The 24882-nt window shown below is 31.1% G+C and overlaps 3 protein-coding genes across 4 annotated transcripts; 1 reads left to right on the top strand and 2 right to left on the bottom strand.

Annotated features, from left to right (window-relative positions):
• Window positions 1-1322: 1322 nt before the first annotated feature.
• Window positions 1323-16703, bottom strand: LOC116769039 (MFS-type transporter SLC18B1-like). 2 transcript variants are annotated; one of them, XM_032660021.2, is made up of 10 exons: window positions 8836-9063; window positions 5052-5221; window positions 4662-4809; window positions 4208-4394; window positions 3864-3979; window positions 3492-3685; window positions 3172-3267; window positions 2623-2791; window positions 2151-2302; window positions 1323-1860 (listed from the first exon to the last, which is right to left on the bottom strand). In XM_032660021.2, exons 1-10 carry the CDS (start codon window positions 8944-8946, stop codon window positions 1689-1691), a joined length of 1515 nt encoding a protein of 504 aa, XP_032515912.1. In that variant the 5' UTR covers window positions 8947-9063; the 3' UTR covers window positions 1323-1688. The 2 variants fall into 2 exon arrangements, with proteins under 2 accessions (XP_032515912.1, XP_061382772.1); XM_061526788.1 differs by lacking the exon at window positions 8836-9063 and adding an exon at window positions 16635-16703 and having other exon boundaries at window positions 1324-1860.
• On the top strand, window positions 10497-22922 carry LOC116769952 (uncharacterized). Its single transcript, XM_032661188.2, has 5 exons — window positions 10497-10786; window positions 19147-19387; window positions 20349-20482; window positions 21386-21535; window positions 21962-22922. The coding sequence occupies exons 1-5, from the start codon at window positions 10693-10695 to the stop codon at window positions 22111-22113; spliced, it is 771 nt and encodes a 256-aa protein (XP_032517079.1). The 5' UTR covers window positions 10497-10692; the 3' UTR covers window positions 22114-22922.
• An 80-nt stretch (window positions 22923-23002) lies between these two features.
• LOC116770105 (protein takeout-like) lies at window positions 23003-24426 on the bottom strand. The gene is made up of 6 exons (XM_061526635.1): window positions 24320-24426; window positions 24159-24248; window positions 23884-24031; window positions 23665-23798; window positions 23338-23490; window positions 23003-23154 (listed from the first exon to the last, which is right to left on the bottom strand). The coding sequence occupies exons 1-6, from the start codon at window positions 24384-24386 to the stop codon at window positions 23003-23005; spliced, it is 744 nt and encodes a 247-aa protein (XP_061382619.1). The 5' UTR covers window positions 24387-24426.
• Window positions 24427-24882: the final 456 nt, after the last annotated feature.

The following is a 24882-nucleotide window of genomic DNA, read 5'->3' as shown; positions in this document are numbered from 1 at the left end:
GAGACATGTTCTCCGCTTAAGGAGTTTAAGAAACTTTGTAGGTTAATTCCAACAAATTTTTAAAAGAAATTATATATTGATACAAAAAGATTTATTTAGTTATTTTAATCGTACAACGTATAAGCTGGAGATTATTTTATCGAGCTATAATAAGCAAAAACAGTAGCAGTGTAAGGATCATTTTTGTTTCACACAAATAAGCCTTCGCCTAGTTTACATTCACGACTAGTAAAAGGTGTGTATCAATTGGAGTGACAGCGCCTGATGAAAAAATAAAGCTAAAGATTAAATTTGGAGTATCCAAAAAGAAAAGCGTAACATTATTATTGTTTGTCGCTTCGTTGATTCTTTACAACGAACTGTTGGAAGTATGTAGATTTTGGACATATCGTATTTCATCACATTTTCAGATGAGCGAAACCATGTTAAATATCGTCAAATAAATCTTCACGTGTCACACTAATCACATTATGTACAAACTGTGTAAGTTTGTTTGCCGTGGAGAAAACGACCTGCTTTGTAAGCACCTAGATTAGCCAATAGTGTGGAACGTCCTTGCTTTCAAAAAATACTCGCCGCTTGCTAACAACTGAATACTTTATATATATATTAAAAATCCATGAAACTTGATTAAATGTTAATTATTGTTGATATTAATTAATGATATAAACATTTTTCTCGTCAGTTGCAAGCCGATGCTAATGACGAAGGCCAAAGATTATAAAATCTTAAAATGTGCATACATACTTGGGCAATTTGCAAGGAGAACTTTTTTGATTTTCCAAATAACCTCAGTGTATAAACAGAAAGATACTGGTATCGTAGTTTTTATAATAAAAGTTATATTATAAAAATTAATTTAATGGGCCATTTTATTTACAAATTATGCCAAACATTAAATATTCTGTTAATTGTCTATAAATAGTATCGTATAAAATTATTTATAAATATACATATTTTATAAATATACATATTTTTTATTTACAAAAGTTACTTATGTGTCTTGACTCTTTATATACCTCCGTTTTAGAATATTATCAGCTAGAAAGACAATCGCGAGGGGAATTTATTGGACTGTACTTCTTTTCTTACTTTTACGTTCCTACGTAGAGTAACCTCACAATGTCACTCTATTTGATTCAAAAAAACCTCTGCATGCATATTTTCGTTTCATAGGCATTGATTAAAAAATCCTTTTTTCGGTTTCGGTGACTTCAATTAAATGCTTTAGGAATTATTATCAAATAAAAGGCATTTTCTTTTATTATTTTGTATTTATTAATCTACAACTTTAATACAGTTTTAAATATTATAATTAGTATTTACAAAATCGGTAACTATCATATGAGTATAATTTTTGGTATAAAAATAAATATATTGAAAAAAAAAATAGTTTATCTTGATACGTTAAGCATCAAATAAACTATTTTTATGAACTCCCTAATACAACCTTAGCGATTTTGGTTTTTGTTCATAAATTTATATATATATGTATATTCATTAAAAACTATTATAACAAATATTTGAAAATAAATTGCGGCAGCGCTCTCTATGGAGGAGTTATAAACAAAAAGTTCGTAAAGCTTAAAACAGAGCCATCTTTGGGTGGACATAAACATATTTGACATAATTCGTAGGAGCGCCATCTGTGCTTACAAAATGTAACCAATTAGTTTTAATCCGCACCATTATGTAACGGAGAGGGACGCTCTGAAACGGTGGTCTAGGCTGCCGTATGAAGGTCGATATCGAGGTGTACGTTGGCTCCAAGGACTCCGACGGTTCTTGTAGCTGGAGCAAGCTATGAGGCTGTTCATTGCTGGCGGGCGAGACTGTTCCACGCTTATACCATACCGACGACTGAGGAAATAATAACTCTCATTAAATAAAAAACGACTATTTAAAACCTGTGTTTTAATGCTAGACTCAGATTTTGCTTCTCAGCCAAAATTTCAATCTAAATTGTTTGGAACATTAATTAGCCAAATAGAGAAAATTAATTTTTAGATATACGCAGATATTTTTCTTTCCCGCTAGGTCTCCGCAAATTCTTTTTTTCGTGGTAGATTTTTCTAACCAAAAAAATATATTAAATTGTAATTGTACTGACTGAGCTGGATAACAGTAAATAATATATTTTAGCTAGGTACCTCTTTGTTCTGGTCGCCGGTTGCATAAACTTCTCTCCTATGAGAACACTCTCATCCAGCGTTCCGTCCAGCTGCACGAGGTCGCCAGCTGACACAGACACCTCCATCTTGGAGCGATCACATGAGAACAGGAACAGGAACACCGCTACCATCTAGGGTTATGATGATAATAGTATTAATAGATGTATTTATGGAAATTTACCTTGTCTTAATGTCATAGGCAACTTTAGTAGTTTTTAAAATTGTTCATAGATTTTTACGGTATTTATTGTACGTTACAGTTCAACTTCATATGATAACACAATTTATTATTGTTTCACGAATATCAATACAGCAAAAACAGTAACAAGGTCCTTGAACGTAGAAGTCGAGTTTACATTGGTGTTAGACATAATGAATTCAGCGATACAATATAATGTACCAAAGGTTATAAAAAAAAAATTTCGCAAATATTCCAGTAGAAGAAACTCACAACGCACAAATGAAGGATAACTACAAACTGCGTGGAATTCCTGAATCCTATGGAATCGAATAATAGTCCGGATACAGTGGGTCCAATGAAGGCGCCCAAAGCAAACGTGGACGTCCACATGCCTGAGACCAGCCCATACGTTTCTATTGAATTTGGGAGACCGTTTGAACTGAAATAAAGAATATGAAACAAAGATATTTCAAATGAATCTGATTGTTTTTACTATAAACAATAAGTTTTTGGGATAGATATAAAAAAAGTTTTAAATGTACGAGGCGCTATGCTTAGAAATGATAAAGGTCATGAATTTCCTTATTTTAGCTGACATGAATTGTGATTGAGAACAACAAGGGTTGTAGTGAAGTATTCCATTTATTTTCTATAGGTAGTATTTAAATTAGCTTCGAATTAGATATGCAGCGTACACTTATCACAAATATTTAACTGAGGTTGAGTTGGAGGTCATAATTCAGAAACAAATGCGCAATAAATTATTAGAGGTTATCGATAATACTATTCGAAGTGAGTAAAAAGTATTAAAATACGTACATAGCAGTCCCGAGGGCGTCAGAGAACGAAGACACGAGTAAACTACCCAGGCCGAGTCCATGGAGTACAAGTCCGAGTATTGTCATCCATAATAACCTATAGCACATATAAAATATGAACAACAGACTCCCTAACACATTAGACATTTAGAGATTATTCAGCATATTGGTTAGATAATTATTGGTTATTTTTTCATACCTCATGTTCTTTCTTATCGAAAACATCTTCATCTATCAAGCGAAAACCAAAGATGTTTACGTATTTAGAAGCACCAGTAAAAAATATGGTGACAGCGTTTACAAGAATTTAATCAGACTTACGTTGGAATTTCCATAAAGGGTGCTGGCCCGACGATTAGAAAGGCTCCAATTACAAACATATGTCCAACAACGGTAATGTATTTTGGTTTTATTGAGGGATGGTCACAGAGCCAGCCCCAGCAAGGAGCGGACACCGCGTAAAGACCACCGTTGATAATGAAGATTAAACCCAAGATTATCGGTGAGAATTCAAACTGAAGGAACAAATTCCATTATTCGATTGACTGGTTAATTCAATTATATGAAAAAAATACCAAGGAGAAAATATTAAGCTGTTAAATAGGTTAGGGATTTGTATGGAAAGGGAGGATTTGAAGGGAGAAGTAGTTTGTTTCTCGAAATATTATAAATTTCGTGGTTTGTTTATATCACCTGTCTCAAGTGAGGTTCCAGCGTTGCCTGGAGGAAACCAAGACTCAAACTTGTGGAGGTTATCGTTATTGCTGTTAAAAATACACCAGGAATCTTGAGGAGCGATATCATCGTCGCTGAAAATGAAATAATAATATCAACAAAATGGTTCACCGGGTTTTTAAAATTTTTTTTTTTGTAAGTATATAACAAAATATGCACGTCATGGAGAAATGTAAAAAATATATCCTTATTTAGTTAGAAATGGGTGTTTAATTAATGCAATAAGAGTTTAAATAAGAATATTCTTGCTGATATCAATTGGTTTCTGAATTTATTCAACATACTGTACTGTCAACACTTACGTCCAGTCGGCCTTATGTCTTCATCGTCAGGGGTATTGGGTAAAGTGAGGTAGCAGAGTATGGCAGTTAGGAAGAGTATAAAGCCCAAAACTGCAAACGGGAGATAGTATCCTCCTACACTATATAATGATCCACCGACCAAAGGACCAACGATCAGACCGAGTCCGAAGAATGTTTCCAAGGAAGCCTATTAACCATAGAAATATACAGGATTTAGCCAAGGAATAAAATTCAGATAAAAAATTTGCTATTACAAAATTAAAGGCGTTAACGACAATTGAGATTTTGATAATATCAATATAAAATTACAGTGCTCTACATGATTAAATGTAATGAGTTTGTTATACTATTATGTGTTATAAATAGTATTATAATATAATCATTTAATTATAATAACTGCCGACATGTTTAAATAATAATGTTTATCATTAGTTAAAGCAATCAATTCACTTACAAACATAGTAGCAACATTGTTAGGGAATTCCTTGGCTATGATAGCGAAAGACGCTGTAAGGAAGGCAGCATTCCCCAATGCTTCAACTATTCGTATAGCAAAAGCCAGCGTAACAAATAGGATATGACCTTCAACTTTGTCCAGCAACCTGTCAAAATTTATTTACAATTTATAATTATTTAGGTTTAAACTGATTATATTACGATTTGACATTTATTTATTAGATTAAAGATATGTACTAAATAAAGAATTCTGATTATAATGGCAAAGTAAGTTGTATCCAAATGGAATTACAGTTTCTAGTAGATAAAATAGCATTAACTAGACATCCTTATTAAAAACTATTTAGCCTAGGTTTTATGTTCCTTCATTCTAGTACATTTAACATACCCGAATAATATAGCACATGTGGAGGTTGTTAAAATGCCGGTATTGAAAACCATTTTTGGGCCCAGCTTGTTCAGGTGAGCGCCGTAAAAAGGACTAATGATGAACACCACCAGCTCAAATATCCCGAAGACCAGGCCATATTCAGTTGCTGAACAGCCTTTCAGTTCAGCCTAAAGAAAGAACATAAATTTGTGAGTTTTCCTTCAGATATGCATTAGGATAAATATCTCTAAATATGTTTAATGAAGGGACCTTTTTTTAAGTCTATCATTTATTTGAAACAAAAATACATTGGAGATGCATACAGATTACAATCGAATCTCAAAGGTGACAAAAATTATCCGAAAAATTTACCTCCTTACAAAGATGACATATTAAAAGCCTTTTTAGTAATTATAATTATTTAGATGACATTACAGAAGATTATAATTCCTTTTACTACTATCGTACCCATTAACTCATTTAATAAAAACTATTGTAACCGATATGGCAGAAAAATTATATATTAAATATTTTTGAATATCTTTAGTTATACTTAACATATCTAGAACCCCCTTTCATTTGTCCTATAATGCAAATAATATTCTACCCAAACTTCTTTTATAGAGTAAAGAAGATATAACATTCTGATAAATTTACGTTAAAATTAAAATAGATCGTCGTTCAGCATATAAATGAACGAAAAATTTCAACACAGAAGACTGTAATTATACGTGCATAACTTAGATACTTATCGGCTATGTGTTAATAATCTTGTTGGTATCTTAATGTGGCATGGTTAATGAAAATTGGTTTTTTATGACAAATATCCTAAGGAGTTTGGAGTTTAGGTAGTGTTATAGTATATTCTTATAGGAAACCGTCTTGGATGCTGTACATATTAAGTTGCAAAAACTGTACATCGTTTGCGGTATTACGTTCCATAGAAATGATATTAATGAACGTATTACGAGACGTTACGGCCGTTTAATTTGTTCTGGTCCTAAATACATTGATATAGCGGCGTCGTTTCATTGTTTTGTCTCCGATAACCTGAGGGGTTATCAGTTTTACGTCATTGTAGGATGAACGGTTGCCTTACGCACTGGCAACAGGACATTTCTTATCTCTATGCATGTTTGATGCGTTATGTTACTATAGGGACCGTATAAAAGGAATTTGGGAGACAGTATAAGCAACTTACATAGTTGTGGCATGATTTTACGACCACTCATTAAACATATACATGTTTATATTGAACGAATTGTGTGTTTATATGAAGCGTGTTATGCAGGTGTCTGTGTAGGTAATCCTTAAGAAGATAAGGATTTTGAAATAAAAAATATACGATCATTTTTAGGAAGAATTCATTAAAGAAAAAAGACAGTGAAGTGAATACATATTCTGTTATAAAAGAGATATCCAGGAAATTTTAATATCATGACATTTGATGAAAACTTGTGTTTATTTAGTTTTAAATGTGGACATGGAATCTAAAAAAATGGCCATCATTGGACAGTTTTCCAACTGGAGATTAGTTTGGGAACAACATAAAATATATTCACTGAAGTTTATTATTTAAGATATTTAAACATTAGTTAGGAGGATGTTTTAACAGATAACTTGTTCATGACACCAATAATACCTACAGAAAACTTGTCGTCTGCGCCGAATATAAGCAAAGACCGAGGGCGAGATTGAACCGACCCTGGACCCTGTTATCTCTATATTTACATAACGATGTTACTGTTTAAAGATCATTAACTTAATTTTTACATTTTTAATTGCTAGGGTCATATGTTTCTGATCTTCTCTTCATTGAGATGGTCACCGTTTTATGTAACTGTTCAAAGGAATATGATAAAATTATATGAATTTTTTAAAAGCCTCCAACGCTTTCATTGTCATTTAACGATTATACAGCAAGCCTGAGAACTTAGTCGAGTAATCATTTAAGAAAATTGCCTTACATTATTTTAATTAATAAAGCTGACACTATACACTGTTGGACCTACATATATACAAAACACATCATAGAACAACCGTGCTTAAACTAGCTTTCAAATAAAACTATAAATGCATCGAAATCGGTAAATCTGTTTGAGACCTACGATCCCACAGACAGAAACACAGACACCAAGGTCAAACACCTCTCTTTTTTCTTGGGGAGTTAATAAAAATAATATTTTGTTCCAATGCTGGGGATTGCTGAAGTGTGACCGATCAATTCTTAAAACATGCAAGTGACATCATAGTTATACGGCTTATATGTGATTTACTTTATCATAAAGTGAAATAATGCTATTGATATTTTAGTATATAAAAGTTAAAAATACTATTTTTTTTTCCTTTTAAATTTGGTCTAATATGAAGCTTTTAAAAAGTAATCAGTCACAGAATAGTAATCGCCTACATTTATGTTTTTTACTCATTAATAAAACCAGCTGCAGAACCTAATCTGGCTCCCAGCGTGGAGGTTCTGGAGTTTGATCACGTTTATTTATTTTTATATTTGTCCAGGTCGATTGAGAGCAATGATGTGAAGAAATCTGCATATTTTGAAAAGAATTCTAATATATGTCTAATATACGTTCACATTGTGAGCTGTCGCGTAGGTTATGTGGACTATACTTAATAAAACCATTTCGTAAACGGTAAGCTTCATTAAATCTACCTTCACTGGAATTAAATCCAGTCCGCCAAAATCTTTTACGCGGTCTTCCTTCATATATTTGATATTCTTAAATAAAAATGTTGCTTCGAGGCCGTCACATGTATTCAATATTTTAGGTTAAAAACAAAAGGGTACTTCGGAATTGATAAAAACTGCCTCTGACAAAAAAAAAAATTGCCATTTTGTTTTATTTGTCAATAATTATTATAGAGCAATTACCAGAACTATGGTACTTATTTTTTTTTGTTTTAAACCTTTTATAAATTAACCTCAAGAAAAATGAAAAGAGCACGTCTTGAAGATTCTAAATCTGTATGAGATGATCAAGGGTAAGGAAGCATTTTAGAAGGGTACGTAGAAAATTAAAATCCTCTGTATTTGTGCCGTTAAAACAAAAAGTATCCATTATATTAAATATTTTTTTTTTATGAAATATTCGATTTGTCATCAGCCAACTACAAAATATGAAGGTTAGCTTTTCACCAGTATGAATTTACGGATTTATATAAACTACTCGTTTTATTTGTCTGCCGTTGTTATTATTGTTTTTGCTACCTGTTTTTTTCATAATATTAAGCCTATATAATTAGTTTTTTTAATAATTTACAATCATTGGCCATTTACGTAAGAATTATTTAGAAACATTCCAAAAATATCCAATAATAATGACTAACAGATGGAAGTGTTTCTGCATTTTATTAAAAAAATATTATTACAATAGAAATAAATTAAAAAAAGATGTTTCGATTACCAGCTTAGGATCGATGAAACACAAAACTGAAATATAAGTTGCTTAATACCAAATTATAATCACGTAAGAGAAGAGATTACAAAATTAATTTCATCGGATCCTTTTTTTAACACAAATGAATTACTTAATTTTGGTCTGTTTAGCTTTAAAATGGTTTAAATTGAATATAAAATTATCTCAATTTATATAAGAGATACATGTGTAAACGAACTTTCTGGAAAATTATTTATCAGTACGAAAAAGCTCACAAACATTTGCTCTCTACTACAAGTTTATATAATAACTAAAATTGCGAAATGAGGAAATACCCCTCAAGGTCGCCCGCCACAAGAAAAAGTCCAGAAGCTCAATAAAAGTACATTGGTTAATGTCAAACTGACCTCATGCGGAAAAAACGGAGCCTGTAGAGCAACACAGATAGCGTTGCAAAAATCAGCAGCTGATATGACGATCACAGTCAACCACTGCCTCCTCGTGAAGTTGAAGCCCATTTTAAAACACAATATCACAAAGATAATTTTAAAATTATATTAACATAATGCTCATGGAACACGTATATATTAAATCAAGCGTCTTATTTTCTAGACGCGCATAGTGAACTAATTTCGTGACATCTCGATTCGAACACCCCTATACATGATTATATCAAGAAGAAGATACATTATCTCCCCAGCTGCTGTACATTGAAGATTGATTAATAAAATATATGTTGTTTTACACGTAACAAGCAATGTATTATAAAAAAATTTAACCCATCAATAATTAGGGTCACGTATACTAAGTGAATCAAGAGTGTCGTGATAAATGGGCATGATAAATATCTTATATTATTAAATATATTTCTTTTAATTGTCTCCATTATTGTAAACACAGTTTCTTATCAAGAATTCGATGAGATTTGGTGTCAATGGCATGGTAATAGTTATATATTGCCACATTCAATGTGTTTCAGCCAGTTAATTATTAATTTAACTAGAATATGATTTATGTTGACACATGCCAGTGATCGCTTAGCATTTTTAAATGTAGAACTCGTTATCGTCTTTAAAATATAACGTTCAGAAACCTGTGGGATAGTACGTTAATTGTAAAGACTATATATTTTTTTAATTGTTAATTCATAAAAAATATGAGTATTTTATGATTTCATATAATGTTACACTGACGTTCTTTTCTATTATTATTACAGATTAGACATTATTTACAGAGAAAATAGGTTTTATATTGTCTTATTACAATGAATATAACATATAGTTTATAGATCTCGATTTTCTTTATTCATCAATTTGTAAGACAAAATATTAACATTATAAAATTTCATAAAAATGAAGTGAAAACGTCTTCTTAAACGTGTTATATAATGTTATATATTATTTATTTTTAGTGTCATGGCTGTTCAAATGATGCGAAAGCTATATTTTGTAATCTGTATAACATAGGCGTAGGATTCTCACGATGTATTAAAACGAATTATGTGATAATGCTCAGTTACTTCAAAAATAAATATATATATAATTACGTGCGCGTAGACAAAGGCTGTTGGCATGAGTGCTATTTTAATTGACCTTTGTGTTAGATAAGGCCTTATGCATAACGTCCTTAATCGTGAATTGTTGTATTTTCAAAAATGGAATCTACATAACATTCCATTTTTGAAAGTAAAAAAAGTAATTACAGCCAAATTAATTTTTAATATTTTTATCGATATATAAAAAAGGTTTATTGTGTTAATGGAAATTATTTTTTCTTCATAACTTTTATGTAATATGAACAGGCGTCGTCATACTATCCTGCATGATATAAACATATAGGAAAACTTTTATATGGGTGTATTACGAACGGTTACTCAAGAGTTGGAGATTAATCAGATCGGTCATATGGATCGAATATATGGGTATTAATAGGGACAAATAACAGAGTCCACGTGGGTTTGTAAACAAATGTGGGGGGAATAAGACGAGGGATGTCGAAAACATAGCAAGAATAAAACACAACGCGTGATGCTTTCACTTCAAACAAAATGAGACGCGAGCCCGTCCGCCCAACCGACCACGCGACTATTGCCCACTGAATCTGCCGACCAGCGGACGCGGCTGAATTCGAAAAACAATCGAACTTTATTTAAAAAAAAAAACGAAATAAAAAAAATAAAATATAGTGCTTCATGTTTGGTGTTTGAACTGTTACAGAACTAAATTTTGACTTTATAATAAAAAAATATTAAAAAAAAAAGGAAAATGGCTCGTTATATTTTGAAAACGCTACTTTTCTTCTGTTTTACATTTGTAACATACACCGGGGAAGCTGCGGAGAATGATACGCCTACCATATGTAAGTAAATTATTTATTCAATAAAATCCAGTATTATTAAATAAATCCTTTTTGCTGCACAGAATATATATACAGTTTCAGAAAAATAAATGGTACAGATAATATAATATGAATTGTGAGTTTTAATAGTCATACAATTCTTGTCAGTGGATGAAATTCAATTGTTTTTAAATCTATTTTGCAATATTGGAATGTTTGGTATTATATTCTGGTTAGTGGCCCGCTGATGAAATATACGTTTGGCAACTTGTTCTGTGATGAAAAACTCTGACCCCCGCCTTTTTGCGCTTTATTATTATATAATACAAATATTATTCCGCAACGCTAATGCCCATGTTTAAACTGTAACGGTCCAAGCATAAAATATAGTGGGTTTAGCATGTTCCAAATAAATCAATATAAATTTAATGAATGTTTTCTTTTTTATTATTTTTTTTATTAATTCCGTTTTTATTCCTTCAAATTGATTGGTGACAGTCATTATTGCGAAAAATAATGTCAATGATGCTGAATAAGTCGAGGTTGTATAAAAAAAGAATAAAAAAAAAATATTTTATTTTATAATTATTTAATTTTATTGTATTCATAATTACAACCAAAATATTTCTAACAATTAATTATAGAAGAGTCATGTCACTACGACTTCAATTTTTTTTTATTGGTCTTTCGCATAATATATAATAAATAATTACCTTAAAATTGTTTTTGTCCAACCAAGATTTAAAATAAAATTAGGATGTTGAAAACATTGTTATCTTTAGATCTACAGTGTTATGTACATAATAGTTAAGTCAATAAAACAACTAACTTTAAAGAATAATATAAAGAGGAATGTAATGACGTTATGTGAATTATTTTAATGGACATTGGCATTATAATTTCAAAATAACGTATAAGTGGACAGTAATAACATAAAAAAAAAATGTTGAAGCTATTATGTACGATATATCAATACGAAGAATTTATGTCTCCATGCCAAGGTCACTTTCGACGATTTCGTTAAGAAACTCTGTTTATTGAGCGGCCACCATGTTTGTCGTTGCGCATACGGTCACGTGACCAAAATGGCCGACGCGGAAGCGCGTTCGGTAATTCATATTTTAATTTAAATTTACTAAACTATATGACAAGGAAAATATGTAAATTACATTAATATGGTAATATTCATAGTCATTATGTTCTTGTGCAAGGCTGATTGCTTTAATAGTTGTTCTTGTTACAACTGAAATAGCTTTTATAAGGCTAATGAGTTAATTGTTACCTACATATAATACGTATCCCTGTTTATGTTAAGTCATAGAAAGAAATTGATGCTTATGACTATTAAAAATAATAATATAGAAGAATCCGAACCCTTATATTATGAGTCTCGAAATCATTCGACGGAACATAATTACATAGATATTTTATTCGGGTTCTTCCGTTTTCACATTAAATTTAGATTTGTTTAAAAAAAAATCAATTGCAATTACTTAAAAAAAGGAAGAATCGTTATATTTCTTCAAGAAAATAATATCTCAATGTTTTTATTGTCAAGTACAGAATTCAAATCACAGTATGTACAGGTCATCCGACAGAATCTGACAAAACATCTAATTAATTCAACACACGACAGCATATCCTTGTGAATCTATTCTGACTCAGCATTTGCTTAGGACTATTTTAAGAAATAAGGCTTGATAGTCTTTATACGCTTTGTTCTCTTTTTACAATAATTAATTTTATTTATTTATCTGTTAACAATGATATATAAGTTTCTTGGTAATGTCATCATATTTTTGACATTTCTATTTAATGATAATTTTTTATCTGTGTAATAACGCTATATAGTCCTCGGTGTACCACGACGTCATTAAAAAAATATACTTAATAAACGATAATTGCTTTCAAACTGAAAATATTTATTTCAGACGAGAAAAGATACCATTTTTGTAAGGGCATGCAGCCGGTAAATAGCGCATACAAAAACACAGCTCAGATTACATAGGATTTTTCTTATATTTTCGTCTCAAAAATATTTATTTCAATCATTGCTTTCGTATCTTATTATTTTTCTGAAGCTTATTTGATGTATCGTTTATTTATTTATTACGAGCTGTGCCCGCGACTTTGTCCGCGTAGAAAAAGTACCTTACAACAAAATTTCTTCAAAAACAATGTTAGAAGTCGTATTAGCAGTTTCAGTGAGTATAAAAATAATTGTTGCATTGCTCACTTGAAATAAAGCTACATATAACTGTCCATGAGAAAAACAGGGCGTACGCAGATCTACACCGACATAACTATTGGTTTGTCCCTCGGCAATTAGTACATTAATTAAATACAACATGTCATTAGTAAACCCATTAAGTGTTCAATGCAAGTAACTATACACAAGTTTGGTTCAAAGTAGTTTAAAAATATTCTCATGGGAATGAGACATTTTCTCGCGGAAAAAGGTACCTTAAATGTTACATCAGGTGATCAGCAACCCCCATATAAAATGTTATTGAGATCCGTCCAGTAGTTTTTAAGTTATAAGTGTACAACAGACAGACAGACAGAAATTTCAAAAATCATATTTTTGACATCTGTTTCTTCTAGGAAGACCCCTATAGGATTTATTCTCATTTATTTTCAATGTACAGAATTGACCCCGTGAACGATTTTATTATATGTATAACAGATTAAACGGTTTTAGACATTGTTTTGCGTGTGTAAACTTATTACTAGGGAAGATCATACGGTTATATAAGTCTATGACTGGAGTTTAAGTGATGCTATTGAAGGTCTAAGAGGAAAAAAACCCAAGAAATTCTCGGTCTTTTTTACATTGAATGTTTATTTAAAACACACAAGAATGAAAGAAAGGTTTTTATACATGTGACAAATATATATTTTTAAAATAATATTTTTTCACATTGTTGGCGTCACTATTTAAAAACTAAGTATATTTTTATATGCAATTCACTTAAAATTGTCGGTTTAAGTGAATTGTATTACTATATTTAAATGAAACTAATATTATTCGGATATACTACGCGTGTTTTATTTTTGTTAAAAACTACATACTCCCGACGTTTCGGTTACTTTTCAGCAACATTGATCACGGGCAGACGAAATGTAACTATGTTTATCAGTCTCGCACAATAACAAAATTTTTCTTATGTTTAATATAATTTAAAATAATAATTTTTTAACTCTATATTATACAATTTTTAGTATTTTTTTTTTAATTTAATATAAATATAAATTTAAATTAAATAGTTTTCTTTGGTAGCTAATACATTATTTTTGTCGTTTTTCTTTATGTTTTTCGAATAAATAATTGTGTGTAGCAAGTCTAAAAGTGAACTTGATTCTTGAAAGTGATCAACATACAAAGTGACGTATTGATGAAATATTGTTTTATACAGTTGGAGATTTGAATCGTTTGTTAAATTTATTAGAGAAGAAAATTAATTTTATCCGAAGTAATTTAATGTAATGAAAATTTGTTTGGTTATAAACAAACAAATAGTTTGTATAATTTTTTTTTCCAAGAAAATATCTAAGCATGAATTTAAAGGAATGGGGATTTTTTTTAACTCATAACCATCCTCTTTTCTTAAGTTTTTTTAAAAATATTTCTATAAATAAACAAACTAGGGTTTTATTTCTAATAAAATAGTCTGCTCGACGTTATGACAAAGACATATAAGTTAAAAATGTATAATTTGTCGTCTAGACTTAAATGTTGGGAAATGTTTGCTATCGCGTCTCTGATAAACTTTAGGCCTTTTGTTCTGGGAGTGCTCATAACCCATTAAGAGTCACACTTAATACTGACTAGTCTGGCTTGATTAAGTAAATTGTACAACTGCTGGAAACGAGATATTTTCCAGCATAAGAGCTACAGTTCAGTATGACTTAAGTCCGACTAGTTTTTTTTCTTATTTAATTAAGATACTATAAGGAGAAAATTATATTTTTTTAGCAATACATATATACATATATAAATTTCTATATTTTCTTCAACAGTATTCTATAATTGTAACATATGAGGGGATTATTCAGGTAAAACATTTCTTTATATGATCATTATCACTCGTCGGGAAGAAGCAGAAGCATAACAAATACATCATCAATAAAATCATGACCATCAGGCATTAGTATTCACACACACATACAAATAAACACACACACAAACATACCTACGGAGACAATAATCCATTTACTATGCCATATGTGAGGAAGAATATAACGATATTGATTTATTGTTTTGGAAGGTAGTTCCATAGCCTTTGATTGTGTTTCCTATAACATTTTTGTATAAAGGTTTTCCTGGCTGCTTTTGGAACGTTTTATAAAATTTTTAAACGAGTTGATTATCTTTATACTAGAGCATTATTGTTCGTCATGACGTTGTGGAAGGTACCTCCACATTTTGATAGTTTCAATACTAAAATAATCCCTTTATAGTTATGCTTTAAACCTGGAAAAAAAACAGCAGTATAAAATAACATTACCGTTCTATTTGGATAAATCTATGAAAGCCTTACTTCGTATCCTAAATAAAGGTACTCATTTCGTTTAAGAAAGAGGCTACTATTAAAAACTGTATGAATTTTTATGAACAATTCCGTCTATAACATTTTTGCTTAACCAAACACATAAAACTACGTCCAAATGGTATTAAGTGTATTTGCTACAAACAAGATCTTCGTTTGTTAATATATAACGAATACGACGAAAAACCTTTTGCAATTATTTAAACTGGACTAAATGTTTCATTTAGTTAGAGACGTCAACATAGCCTTGCTGCTCGTATGAACAGCATACGTTTTAAAGAGAACTTCGTGCTGCGAATAAAATATCGACTATGTATTGGGCAACAGTGACATACCGCTCTATAAAATAGATGACACTGACCCAATAATTATGACCGGATAAATTGCGCTTGGGTCACATGTGCAATTTTGGAGTCGTAGTCAATTTGACTTTTGTTATCAAAATTGCTTCAAGGCTCTAATTTAATGCTGTCCTAAATTATTTTTTTTTGTTACTTAGTACAAATTATGTAGTCGGACGAGTTCTTTTGTGTTCGTTATGAAACGACTTCCAAAAAGAACGGAGTACTGAAGCTGACTATATTCTATTATACAGTGAGACTTATAATTAAATATATTTTTTCGATACTCAGAATAGACAAACAAAATATTATACACTATAATATTATATTAAATTATAATAATAGTATGTTATAAGAATGAATAGCTAGCAGAAGATACATAATAATAACAGCATTAATAGTGGGATAGTCCATAACTTAATTGCTTACAATTTGCAATATTAACAGAGTCGTTATAGTTGGACCATTGAGCGTATGAAAAGAATTCTTAAAGGCCTTGACACTATTGCAAAGATTTCGAAACTATTCTCGGCATCAACTTACTTTTACCCTCCAGTCATAGAAAGTATCGGATGACTGCTCATAATAATATCAATATACGTTTCCCACTTACTTTATTTCTGTTGTTATAATATGTAGGAATAAAAAATATTCATACAAAATTAGAAACTTAAAACATCATAGAAATTAAGTTATCTATATAACGCAATATACGTTATTTTTTAAAGTGATTCGGAGCAAAGATAGAGAGAGAGAGTGAGAAAATTATGTTTTACCTCAGACCTCTTATCATATATAAATACTATCTTTATCTATTCGTCTCGTTTAAACATAAAAATGACTAGACTTTTCCAATATTTGTTATTTCAGTCGGTGGCTTAAACAACAAAAATTACTGAATGTAATAACGGAAGATTGTTGAATGCCTTTTTGATATTTAACATAAAATTAAATAAATACATTTATATCCGTTCTTACCGTCACGACATTATTTCCTCACGACACTTTATGCATTATGTTTACAACCAGAATTGTTTTTCACCGAGCTCGGTTACGTTATAATTGTATTACATCAAAATGCAGTCCAGATTTTATCTATTCACAGAGCAGAACAGGGCAGCGTCTTTTATGTCTGACATTACGTAATTTACAATACACTAAGGGCTATAAACTTTCGAAGAGATTTTTTTAATTATTCTACACGCTTACCCTAAGTATGAGTAACTTTATTTCATTCGTAAATCTTCGCGCTATTATTAGTGTACATTATTTAATGAGAAATGTTAAACGGTTCGTATTTGGTGTTAAGATACAAACTTAGTCTAGCATGTATATTGGACTAGTGGAGCCACTCTAAGCAGTATATTATAGCATAATGAAACAATAAATAACCTTTGAACAATTATGTTATTTAAATAAAACAAACACTAAGGAGGCTGGTGATAAACAAGGACCTGTAATAGGCTATTTAATGTGGTCCTAAAATAAAAGTCCATAGTGTTTCAATCACTTTGCAATTAATTTAGGCGAAAAATTGTGATGTCCAAAATTATATCAATTCTTAAGCTATGTAAGGTTTGTGATATATATTCATTTAGCCCCAGCTGTCATCACACGAGAAACATACAAACTTGAGGGAAGTATGTTATTCGCCTATACTTTCAGTAAATATATATTTTTTAAGTATAATTGCATTTAAATAAGCATAAAATGTATTTAACATTACCTCATAAATACGTTTTGTATGTCAATATATATTTCGGGTTATGTTACAGAAAGTTTATTACCGGTCTCTTTAATAAAGACGATGATATTTAAGGTAATATTTTTCGCAATTTTTAATTATTATTTATGTTATAGAAATGATTTAATTTTAGGAACGAACATTTAAAACAGCTGTAACAGTGTTGTAACAATCAAAAAATATGAAATCGTGCCTCGATTTAATAATAATAGATTAATAATTTAAAATAATCTCATAGAAGAAGTCAAGATCATTTGAATAAATTTGTCTGGCAATAGTTTTGCATCATGTTGTATGCGAATTTCTTACGAAGTGGGTTTCCGTGTCGCTTACATAAGTCTGTGTAACTGACCTTGTGCAACAGTTTGTTGGACAAATAAAATCGTTCAAGTTCAAAGTGGTTTTGTTTTTTTTTTTTACATTTTTATTTTTATTTAGGCTCGATTTATCTTAATCGTTCTATTTCTGAACGAAAGTCGCGTCAGTGTGCAAATTGTTGTTTCTGTGGCAATGAAAAAATTTAAATATTTTGGTTTAATTTTGCTGTGGAATTTAAAAAATACTTGTAACATTACAATAATATTAGCAAAACTTAGTCTGATGTTAGTAAATTTACTTATTTAATTTAATAAATTAAGTTACATAAATATACACATCTTTATTAACAATATCAAATATGCAATCTTCTCATCCATGGGTTCTATTGGATTGGAATTAAATTTTCTTATCGGATTTTTATTAATTTTTCATATATATTCTAAACAGAAACAGTACACTCAATTTCTCAACTTGTATTACGGTTTCCCACTAAGACTATACCGTGAAATATAGAAAGTTCTTCACTTATTTACCGCGAACAAGATAACTTTGCATTGAGGTCACCACCATCACCATCACCTTGCGACAAGTGACCAGTTGACCACCTCACAACAGCGTCTATCACAAATACATCATATTATATAACACCTGTCATAGTGACAGATGTATTGGCTTATATTATTTTGACGTGTACATTGACTCAACTCGAACGTAAATTCAGCCAATATATAAATAGCCTTTATATTTATATCATTTATTAACTGAAATTGTTATCTTAATATCATTAGTTATTTATTCATAATGATAATAAATAAAAAATTCCGTTTAGTGAAATACAATAACTGCTGTTTCTCACACTTGCGGTTACTTACATCAAAATATAATTGACTTTTTTAATCTGCGAGTCCATTCTACTTCTATAAGGCGATCGTTGGGTCGTTTTAAGGGATGTCCGTTAATTTTAACTTTGTTATTAAGAAAAATATTATATTAAAATTGAAATCAAAATATGGTAAAAAATTTAATATAAAATTTTCAATATTTTGATATGAAATGCACATTTATACTATAATATACAACATTAATATTCATGTCACGAAGAGCAAAAAGAAATATGAATTATTTTGAAATAATACATGTAGTAGGCTTTGTTGAAGTAGGTAGTTATTATTTAATACTGCGTTATTACCGTGTTAGTCATAATTTTCATACATAGTTACCACGTTAACTGCAATTATTCGGTAATAACTATTACACTTGATGACGCACGAAGTAAATGCGAGCGTTATTTACTGTTGTCCCACAAATAATCCGCATAATAACAAATCAATGTTTTCCATAAGAACTTGAAATACTAAGGAAGTGATCAAAATTTTCATAAAGTAATTTATTTATGACTCGTCTTTAGAATATATTTCTGCTTTTCAGCTGAGTATCTTCTACCATGCAGCCGCAGCGATCCAGATTTGGACAACTGTATAAAGGGATCGTTCAATCATTTACGGCCCTACCTAGCGAGGGGTCTGACGGACTTAAACGTTCCACCAGTTGAGCCTCTGTTTATAGACAAACTGGTGATGGAAAATGATGCGGGACCAGTACGAGTGAGAGCGACCTTCAGCAACATCACTGTAGTCGGACCTAGTAATTATACTGTGACTAAAATCAGGTAACGTCAAACAAGATATTTATATACTCAAGTAAGCGTTACCTCTATTTATATATAATTATCGATTAAATATATTTTTTGTCACACAATATAATTTCCTACAAAATTGTTATTTATCCACTGTCGTCCAAGTTCACAAAAGTCTTAGTTTACTTGAATAGAATCATATTTTTTTAACATCTCCGATCACCCAGAGTCTTAAGCAATCATAAAACCGCTAAAGATTTTGTAATCAGCTTTGACAGCCACTAATCCGTCTTGCACAATGTTTGGTGAAAATCAACATTAAGTTGGAATAGCTCGTTCAACGTCCGACATTAGTTGCTCGTAAATTCGTTGTGCATTTTAAATAGTAGCAATATTTTTCTAATAACGACGATTTCAACAGTACTATTATCATACAAAATGTACGAAAAGGAAACAATATACAATGCAACATATAATAATTACATCTCATTCAGTACGACAACACAATACCTAATGTATGTCAAGATCAAAGATTATTGTCCACTTTGGGGGACATAAAATTCATGGAAAACACTTTTGTTGCTTACGTTTGTCTTGTTCCTATCCTAAAGCATTGTTTTGGAATTTGTGAGATGCGTATGTTTTCTTGACACTGTGTAAATAACTAAAAATAATTTGCATAAATCTTCACACTCTTTTGTTGATTTATCAATTGACTTGAGAGATCTAAAACGCATGTTTTTTTTTTATTTTGGCATCAGAAAGAAGAGTTTAGTTATACATATTATTTGTATATATTTATCCTTCCTATTTGTGTCATTGTTTTGTTGTCAAACTAGAACTAATTGATGGTTTTAATCCAAAATATTGTTGTTTAACTCCTCTAAATTTCTTATGTAGAGAATAATGATTATATAATCAAATAAGCTTTGGGTTATCGATAGTAACAAAGTTGTTGGTGTGATACTTTATATAAAACACGAATTAATTGCAGATCTGACTTGAAAAAGCTGAGAATCGACATGGGGATCGTTCTACCTCGCATCGAAGTCACCGGTCACTACGAAGTGATGGGTCAAGTTCTTCTTTTCCCCGTTCGCTCACAGGGAGACTTCTGGGCTTCATTCAGTTAGTATCTGTATATTATAGGATTTTTTTTAATATCCGAGGGAGTAAACTAGCGGACGGCCTGCCTGATGGAAGGTCACCTTCCTACGGACATCTACACCGTAAGGGATGTTGCGAAGCGTTGCTGACATTGATTCTAGGAGCAGAAAAGGTGGAAAAAAGGATAGGGCAACCGGCTTTCTCACTCATCATATGAAACGCAGCCTTTACAAACTACTTAACGCCGATCTTCTGTGAGAGGGTGGTACTTCCCCGGTCGAGCCAGCCCATGTTCGAGCTGTAGTAACTAACCACAGCTTAGCTCTACCACCTTAATATATTTTATTAACAATTGTATAATATTCTGGCATCAGGTGAGTAATATAAGGACAAAAAAGCAAATAAGATGACTATACCATGCAGACTTTCGCCAATATAATGTATGTGTGTCAAGAGCACAGTTAAGTTACAGAAAGCACCCATGATGTAAGAGAGGTTATCGTCCACACCTCAAGGTCGTCTCCTGAAGTAACTTATTATTTTAAATGTCACTCTTGTAAACTTGTCTCATACAGATGTTAGCCTCGATTTTATTTGTCGTTCTGTACTCGTATTTATTTAAACTTTTTGACTGCGTTTTTAATTTAAATGGCAAGAATTTAAATATGTTATTACAACGGACACTCGGAGTATTCTTTTGAATGAGTAGAGGATGAATATGTTTTTAAATAAAAGTAACTTTGAGGTAGATTCTTTTGGGTTGACGGCCAATTGATAAATTTATTAAAGTCCTTCGTAGAAAAACGGGCGTTCATGATTTGTCACGTAATTAAAATAATGTAGCCCGCCGCTAAAGAAAGATTGCATTAAATTGAAAAGAGCTATTAAAATGACAAAAAGAAAAGAAGAGATTTTGTATTACAGACGACGTTGTTGCTATCGTGAAGATATTCGGGAAGGAGATAGAGAAGGAGAACGTTAAGTATATGACGGCAGACAGGATGGTGGTGGACTTTAAACTGAAGAGCTCCAGGTTCAAGGTCAGGGACACCGTCAACCACGGCAGCGTCATTGGTAAGTTAGGCACTTCTTATTGTACTTACTTCTATTTCAAAACATATCTTACAGGGTGTTAAGATATTCGAAACATATGCTTTCAAAGTCAAAGTTATATTAATCTGACTCTTACTTTTCTTTAAATTAAAATATATCTATTGAAATATTCCCTAATTATAATTAGGATGACTCGAGGATATGCTTTAGGATGACTAGAATATCAATAATTCGAGACCAGTCCTTTAAAACTAATAGTTAATTCTTCTGGATGTTTTTTATCGATCGATGATAACCAAAGATATTTGTGCCTCATGGAGCTGATATCTTGAGTAGACAGACCCAAAATAAAATACTTGGTTGCGGTACGAGTTTGTAAGTCATTGTACAAATGTATTTATGTTATCGAATGTATTCAACATCCCCACACAATCCATATCGTCTCAGGGGAGGCGATGAACCAGTTCCTCAACAACAACGCTCACGAGATCATCGATGAGATGCGACCAGCTGCCTCCGCTGCCATAGCGAAACATTTCCGCACCTTCCTTAACGCGGCCTTCGAGAGAATACCTATCAACGTTTGGTTGACACCTTAAACTTTATCACAGTTCACTGACAGCATAAGATTCGTCAAATATAAAATTAAATAATTTACACTTAATGAATAAGTACAAGGTATATTGTTAAGTAAATTTTAGTTTCGTAAATGGACTTTTCAGTGAATTATATTTTAAAATAAATATTAATCAGTTTTGTGAGGAAAATAATAGTGTTGAAGTGTGCAATCAATCCATCAATCAATCATAGCGTGAATTTGATCCAACAACCATACTTCTTCAAATGTATGTGATAGTTTTGTTCCGTACATGACTGTTTGTTTTATGAAATATAAACAAAAGTGTTGGAAAATATGTGAAATAAGATGCTAGACGATTGATATGCTCGTCTGTGTTGAATGAAAGTTTTCGTCGAATAATTTCAGAATTACAAAGTTTATATCTAACATACGCACATATATGGAGTATTTTTAAATTTTATTTTAAAACGCTAATCACGTTTCTGCATCAAACCGTCACTTCATCTTTACGGACCATTAAAAATATGTTAAAATACAGAGAATTTTTAAAAAATATGTTCAAATGATCAGCATTATTTTCTTTCGATATATATATATATATATATTCGTAATCAAATTCGTCTGTTTAATCGTGACTGATTTTAGTGTGATTCTGTTGTTTCATAAATCAATTTATTGAAAATTTAAAGTATAATTAAGTCAAATAAGTTCATCTCGATATTAGGAATAGGACATTTATTTATTTAGTAAGATAGTTAAAACGTATATGAATTGTGATGTCGATAGAGATTTAGGGATTGTCTTAATGAATAAACATTATAAAATTTGTGACTTATTTTATTTCGTACTCCATATTTTTGATAGCTTAACAAATTAATATAAATAAATAACTAATAATATATTATTAATCACGTTAGTAAAATGTCGTCAGCGTTTAAAGTACCAAACGAATGATCCGCCAGCGGTTTAAAGAAACCTCTCAATGCTTTTTCTATAGGTACTTGGAATTCCTGTGACAATTGCTCCCAATTTTCATTAAGGAATTTATTTAGAGCGCGTCCTAAAAAAAACAGATTTTTATATAAACATATAAGTAAATCCAACTTTCAATACAAAATATGGTCTGTATACTACGAAATACCAAAACTACATTTAATATATTTAAATATAAGTGTTAAATAATAAATTCAACGGTCTTTTTGGTCTACCTTCTCATACTGCCAATTAATTCTGGATATCTTACCCAAATCTCCGTCACCACCGAACATGTTGTCCAACTTCACAGACGCGTGCCCAGCGTGGAACTTAACGTCAAGGTCTCGACATGCGAGGGCGTCCACACCACCAGGTCGGGGCCGTCTACCAAGAATTATAGTTACGGTCGCATCGATGTTGCCTACAAAATAAGGAAGCATCCGATAAAGACACAATTACAAGTAATATATATAATATAAAAACACTCTATTTCGCACGTTTTGATAAAATATCTCTAGTGTAAATTAACTCAAACAAGAGAAAGTAGGAAGATGATTAAAACAAATGATTGTCTAGGTATTGGTATTTAACTTACCGTACTTGGCAATGAATTTTCCACTTGCCTCTATGGGTATCATCAAAAGCTTTCCCTTCAGATCATAATTACCCTTCAACTTGAGCTCTGGTATATGAAGTTTCGCCACTATTTCGTTTTTGGATGAATCGACGCTGTAAATAATCACCAATTAAAAAAATTCCCGAGCTTTATAGCATTATTGTAAACTACCTTCGTTTTAAAATACTTTGAGCTTACTTGATAGTCTTAATCTTCATAGTGGAAGGCCCTCTCACTGTGATATCAGTATACGAGGACACCACAGCTACAGGTCCCCCGGATTGTTCTATTGTCATTGTTGGTATAAACAGCGGTTCACATGGCGGCACGTCAAATTCTGGGACACCTGATTTATAGCAGTTCTTGTTACAATCGTTTCTAATCAAATAAAGTAATAATGTGACTTTTATCACAAGCCGTTAAAAGATATGTTTAATGTTGAAGCCAGTTTTTTTTGGTATAAATTCACTTACCTGTAACTAATTGGGGTATGTACGAATTTAAAGCGTCACGCAAACAGCGACCCAATGCTTTATCTTCCCGAGGACATACGAAACTGCCCACTGAAATCATTTAAAAAAATTACAGATATCCTACTATCATTAAATTGATGTATTATACAAGGTCTACTAACAATTTAGAAAAGACTTTTCACTGTACACGACGTTAATCACGATCACTAAGAAAAAAATTCGTCTCATTTTGAAAACTCAATCAAAACACGGATGGATTGTCTCCAAGAGCTACCTATAAGTAAGAAATATGAAATAAATTTTAATTTAAATACAAAAACGGTACGTGATGATAGTTTAAACTCTAATCATTAGATCTTTATCTGACTTATCACTTTTGATTAATGCCCGTGGATATAAAATTAACTGATTGAATGAGATCTAAGACTTTCGCGAGTTTTATTCATTTAAATGAAAATAATATTTTTCGGATATACTACCGACTATGCGTGCTTCATTTTTTTTAGCACGTGCTTTGAGTAGTAAACTACATAGTTTTAATCAAAAAATGAAGCGTAGTATATCCGAAAAATATTAGTTTCATTTAAATTAACTGACTTTAACTTACCTATATGACAAATAAATATAACAAGACAATTTATAATTCTATTTAAAGTTAGTTACAAATTAAATCTACTAAACGTAAACAATACGTCGCTTTCTATAACGCAAAATTGCAGCTTGA

This window comes from Danaus plexippus (assembly GCF_018135715.1).
Source record: "Danaus plexippus chromosome 3 unlocalized genomic scaffold, MEX_DaPlex mxdp_25, whole genome shotgun sequence".
Classification (NCBI taxonomy): Eukaryota; Metazoa; Arthropoda; class Insecta; order Lepidoptera; family Nymphalidae; genus Danaus; species Danaus plexippus.
Note: the sequence above shows the minus strand (reverse complement) of the source record. Positions and strands in the feature narration are given on the sequence as shown.